Here is a 6,000-nt window from a genome sequence, read left to right as displayed (position 1 = left end):
TATTACTGTAATAATCAAAAATGCTGGCAAGCTCTGAAGATTTCTCCTTGCAGGCTTTTCTTGCTTCTTCCCAATTCATTTTAGAAGGAATGATTAAATAGCTGCTGTTACCATAATGGACGAAATCAGAATCTGGAGCAGTTGTGGAACGAAACAGTTCAGGCTCTGTAGGAAAGAGGTACAAATTCAAGAGGAAGGGAGAAAACAGTGAAAATTACTATCTACCTGAATAGCAGTATTACTTTTGAGTAACAGATGAATGTAGTGTGGCAGCACAAGCAGCAAGTAAAAGCATTTCTTATTTAAAACACAGGAGACATATTTTAACAGTAACTTGGAATTATTTGTAACTATAGTGTAAATAACATATTCAGGGATTAGGGAGAGGCAGAGGACAAGCTGTGCGTATCTATAGACATACACTGCACCAGATGAAAATATGTGAATACTGGTCACATAGTGATCCTCCCCCCAGAGCTCTCTAGGTTCCCCTCCCGCAGTGCAGGTCAAATTCCTCCCAAGCACAAGCACGGTGCAGGATCTCCACACCACTTCAGTCTCAAAATAGGGGTGAATTTCATTCTAAGCAAAGTTTGTGGCTCTGCTGCTACTTCTTTCCCATGTAGGATGAAGTGAAAAAGGAAATTGTCGTTGTACCTTAAATGATATATGTGGGAGTAGAAGACAAAGACCTAGAGCTAGTGATGGGGACAGAAAAAAGGACGAAAACCGCCTTCATGTCCAGTCAAGTGTCAAGAACACCCTGGCAGTTGTTTTTGCTAGTGACACCCTTGTGCAGCTTTCTGCACTTGCACGGGACAGAGCTGTGAAGCATCTGGCCCAGCTGTGGCTTCTTCCTGTATTTTCACTTGCTGCTCAGCAGTTCCCTGTTTCTATTCCTGCGGACTCTGCAGTGTAGCTGTGCTCCGGATGTGTCTCCCACCTGGAGGATACACAAATAAAACTAGAACTTTTGCCCTTCTTGTTATTGCTGATCTTGTGATATAAAAGCATTGCTAGAGACTAATGAGCAAAATAACTGGTTTAACTGACCTTAGTTAACCCCCCAGTGGAGTATGCATGAGGATTTTTTAATGAGAAGGGGTAGGTCTGGGGGTCAGAGTGGGAAAGCTGCTTTTAGTGTATTGTCTAACTAGCTAAGATACATACCTATGGTGGACGTCACTGATGGATTTGTCTTTATGCTTTATATTTGCATTTGCAAGATTACCTGATTCAGATACCTATGTTTGTGCTAGCTGGGTAAAGCACAGATGGCTAAACTTTTCTGTCAATAGAGAAAAAAGGCATTCTGAAGGCATAGCTCTTCTAACCTGTTTTGGGCATTTGCCTCAGGATGAGGCAGGTGAATCCTGCCTTCAAAGTGTCTACTCGCCATGTTCAGGCAACTGATTTAAGTGTAGGTGTCTGCAGGGTAGGTGAAGTCAGCCTCTGTGAGTGTTGGTGGGTATGCTGGCAGGGGAGAGGCCATAAAGCCAAAACTTTTTTATAATCCTTATCCCAGAGTGGGTTTTGTGTTTGGAATTCCTGAGCTGGGAAAGTAGCCCCGCTTCCCTCACCCTGGCTGCTACAGGCACAGCCAGGCAGTTACAACTGAGGACTCATACGGTCAGATTGTTCGGTAAATATCTTCCAACAAAGAAGGTGAAAAATGAAACTTACTGCTCTCCATCTGGCAAATATAGCTTTTGTTGTGCTGGCAGTCAGTGTTTTCCCAGTACCCTGCTTCATCTACAGATCTTTTAGTCATTGCAATACAGTCAGTCTAGGGAAAAATTAAAAAGAACATTATAGCTGATAAAGTGCAAAATGTCTGGCAAAATACTAGGAATAGGTTTGAGGAGGCAAAGTTAATAGCTTTCTTTTCTAATTTTCTGGCTCTAATTTTCATTTATTGTTTCTTGGAAATTAAACATTTTATATTATATATCTTAAGCAAATGTACTTTCCTTGGCAGATTACTGCAAGAACTTTTGTCAGTTTATTAAAATAAATAAAGCTATTTTTACTATGTAGTTTATGGTAATCTGTACTGAATTTGTTGAATTTTCATTTAGATTCATGCTGTACAGGGAGAAACAATAAAACAAAGTAAAAATCCCTGCTAGTAATACTGAATACTTTCAGTAAAATCTAATAAGTCTAATAATTTTAATTAATTCTAACAGTAATTATAATACAGGACTCCTTTTCTGCAGTTCTAGACTTCTGCAAAGGAATAACAATAAGTGTAGACTCTAAACAGGCCTATTAATCTCTGGGTACAGCTTTAAAAACTTGATCTCTGAAATATCCAGTTGCCTTCTGCATTAAGCCATAGGATCCTAGCTGAGCCAGAAGTCAGGCTGATTACTCTAAACTTGAGTATGTTATCTAAGTTATGCATTTTCTGATTTTTTTTCTGTTTACCTGTATTGTAATATACTTCCAGTCAACTTCCATGTATTTATCTCTAAATGGGAATTGTCTTGCCCAGTTTGAATAGTCAAAAAAGCTTCCGTCTGTCCAAAGATAGGTACCCTCACTGTTAATGTCATTCAGTCCGATCCACGTTTCATTGGCAACATCCTTTAGGTGGAAGGTGAAGAATGCTATTTTAAAAAAAAATAAATAATAATCAGAGAATGAGAGTAGCTGAGGAGTTGCCTTTCTTCAAATTCAGTGTAAACCAAATTCCAAATAAAACAACCAATCAACTTTTTAAAATGCTGGAAATATCAAGTTCAGTATTGTTAGACTATGAGTTAATAGTAAAAGAGGAAAAATTACAAGGGGTAATTGAACTGAAGCAGTTTGTTTTCATAAAAAAAAAAAAAAGGAAAAGTTTTTTAGATAAAAATGATACAGACTTCTTGGAAATATTATAGAAATTAGGGCTAGAAGGGACTTCAAAAGGATTAATCAGTCTTCCCCAAGGTAACATCTACTGCACATATGTCATTTCTGATGGATGTTTGTTTACTTTCTAACTTGAATATCTGCAGGCATTTCATTACTATGAACTATTACTATTTATCCCATCTTCCAAGGCCATGGGGAACAGATTATTCCGTTCCCTCCACATGACACTTTTGCCAAGAGATGGGAAGTGCCATATCTCGTTCCAGTCTTCTCTCTGGATCAGTCAGCTCCGGGTCTTCCTTCATAGGTTATGCTATTTAGATCTGGGGGCTAGTTCAGCCTTGTCATTAAATAGTGAAATGTGCTGGCTTCATACTTGGCGCCAAAAGGTTCAGTTGTCATACCTTGCACTTGCTCATTGTGTATAGAGGCCAAATTTCCCCCTAATTGTATACAAGCACTTCTTGCAGAGTGCCAAGTCAGTCTCTCTTCTTCTCTGGATCCAAATATTTTATAACACTGTGGGGAGAGTAAAGGATTAGACAAAATTTCAGGAGTCAGAGAGTATTAAAACCATTGGTTTTGATTAATTCAGTTCTAGTCCCTGCATGTAAAGAGCAGCAGATGGGGTATCTGCTGAAATGTGAATGCTTTCAGCCAGCAAGAAGGGCACCCAGCTACTCACAGTGATGCGTGTGCAGCACTTACAAACCTGTGGGCTGTGCAAGGTTAGTGCTGGGCAAGAGCAAGCAACATCCTAAAGCTTTTGAGGAATTAAGTAGATATCCAAGGTGCACAGATAGAGATTTCAGGTCACATTACTGAAAAGCAGAATTTTTGAGAGACTGAAACTATTTCCTGATTGGGAACATAATTTGGGGCAGGCATCTCTCAGGTCAAGTTCTTTCGATTCTATACCACAGACACAGTGCTAAAGCCTGAGCTTGTGTGAGTGCTCAGCTTGAGTGGAACAGCGTCAGTAAGAAGTGCTCTTTTGTACCATGTATTAGTATCTCCTGGGGATTTTTCCAGTGTAAAAAATTGTTTTTCTGGTTGTGTATGTTCTGAGGGACAGAAGACATGGTTTTTAACTGGCATATGCTGCTTCTCCTTTTTTATGCCCTTTGAATGCATAAAAACTTTTCCTGTTGATTGCACTGTGGGATTGATTTGTCGTTTTCATTTGTTGGTTTGGTTTTTTTAAGTTCATATGGCCAGGTGTACTTTTGCTTAACTTAGCAAAAAACCAATACTTGCTTGTTTTCTATATTTGATTTGACATTTATTGCTGTTTGTGTTACTCACTTAAGATGAGTCGTTGTGATAGCTGATTACATAAGAAAAGTGTGACCTTTCATTTTTTCATCTCTGTTACTTATTCTTACAGTTACAGATAAGAATAATGGAACAGGATTTCCGTGCAGTAAGTATGTCTAAAATAAACAGAAAATTCTAGAAACTGAAAAAAGTAACTATGGCTAAAGGCACATGGACATTTACAAAAATTATGACTTAAAACATTCAAATTCACCTTTTTTTGAGATTTAGATACAGACATGCCAACATGACAATTGACTACACTACTAATTGGAATACCACTTAATAAACTGGTGTATAAAGTGAGAGAATTTATATAGTGAGATAAAAGGGATAGTTGTTTTCTTTACCTATAGAAAATCTGCTAAATATGGCTGAGATTTGTTACTGCACCTTATTGTTAAACAAAAGCCAAGTTTCAGGACATCCTCCCAGAGGTGGAAGTACAGTAGGAGCAAATCCTGAGTAAGTTGAATTGTGCCTTTCACAGATGAAGGCATTTTTCACAGCACAGCTTATGTCTTTCCAAAAGCCTGTAAATAAATGGAATACGGAGAATCACTGTCTGAAACTCTTGTATCAGCAGTCAGCCCCAGGCAGTATTCATAAAGCACAAATGAAACCTTCCAGAGGCAGGTGAAACAGTTGCCGTGCACACATTTACCCAAATACACTCCTCCTTCCTCTGTGGTATGTTTGTCTCCTAATAGTGATGGCATGGTTTTAAACCTCAGCATACTTGTTATGAAAAACTGTCAGTATTGTTCAATTACCTATTTGTGGGGTAGCCTCAAATTTAAATATGTAGCAAACATTTGGGATTTTGATGCTAAATTTTCAACCAAGTATTTCCTGTTTCTATTTTACTCACCAAAATCTTTTGACATTATCACACAGTTTTCATCATTATTCACAAAATTGGGTTCATTTGGAGCCCAGGCAGCATAGTTCACTGGGGTCTCATCCAGCCAGCTGAAAGAAACAAGGGGACAGTGGCTGCCAGATAGACATCTCCAGCAGTCATTTAGTTACAAGGTCTGTTTAGGCAAAGGGCTAAGCAAGGTATTAGGGCAAAGACTCTACATATACTGGAGAGGACATATCCACAGCATTACTGCTGCTTCTCATCTGTTTAGTACTATCACATTCAAGTCCCATCGGCGTCCCATTTTGCCAGAGGTTGGATAAACAATGTCATACTCAAAGGGAAGGCTTCTTACGGTCTGGACAAGACTGAAACCCCAAGATCTCACCAGTGCCTGGACTTCCCTTTCACCCCGGAAAGGTGACTCCCTGGAAGCCTTCTACAAACAGATTTCTAAAACAGGTTCCCTACCAGCAATTTCAGAAAGCTGTTGGGTGAGACGTTACTTACACCTCTTGCTTCCAGCTCACATCACTTGAACCACTGGGATTAGTCTGATTAAACCCTTACATCCACATTTTATCAAAACCTCCTGAGCTTTCTCTGTAGCCATTGGAGATCTGGTCAGAGTTATCTCATCCTAAGGTTGATGTCTAAAGCGGACCAGGTGAATAACATCCTAAAATTAGCTGCTTCTCCTCATTACCTATGAAGGGTTGTTTGGGTGTTTAACTCAGTTCTCTCAGTGTAAGACATTAAGTGAAATGAGTCTTAGCCATGAACTTCTATTGGTTTTGCTCTCCCAGATTTAGAAGGAAAACACATTGTTGTGCTTAAATATAGAACTTAACACTTCTGATCTGAGACTTCTCCTGAAAACTACCCAGAGATCAGTTGCACAACAGTTATTAACTTGTAAAATGAAAGCACACACAAATGCTCCCATAGAGTGAGAT

General features: G+C 39.0%; 1 protein-coding gene across 1 annotated transcript in view; it reads right to left on the bottom strand.

Moving 5' to 3' along the window:
• LOC103922464 (macrophage mannose receptor 1-like) overlaps positions 1-6,000 on the bottom strand; it is a 34,209-nt gene that overhangs the window by 9,321 nt on the left and 18,888 nt on the right. The window contains 6 exon segments of the mRNA XM_009330605.1: positions 2-165; positions 1,684-1,786; positions 2,431-2,612; positions 3,267-3,381; positions 4,573-4,712; positions 5,051-5,151. Coding sequence (XP_009328880.1) covers positions 2-165; positions 1,684-1,786; positions 2,431-2,612; positions 3,267-3,381; positions 4,573-4,712; positions 5,051-5,151 — 805 coding nt within the window.

This window comes from Pygoscelis adeliae, unplaced genomic scaffold, assembly GCF_000699105.1.
Source record: "Pygoscelis adeliae isolate BGI_AS28 unplaced genomic scaffold, ASM69910v1 Scaffold27, whole genome shotgun sequence".
NCBI lineage: Eukaryota > Metazoa > Chordata > Aves > Sphenisciformes > Spheniscidae > Pygoscelis > Pygoscelis adeliae.
This window is presented reverse-complemented; position numbering and strand designations above follow the sequence as displayed.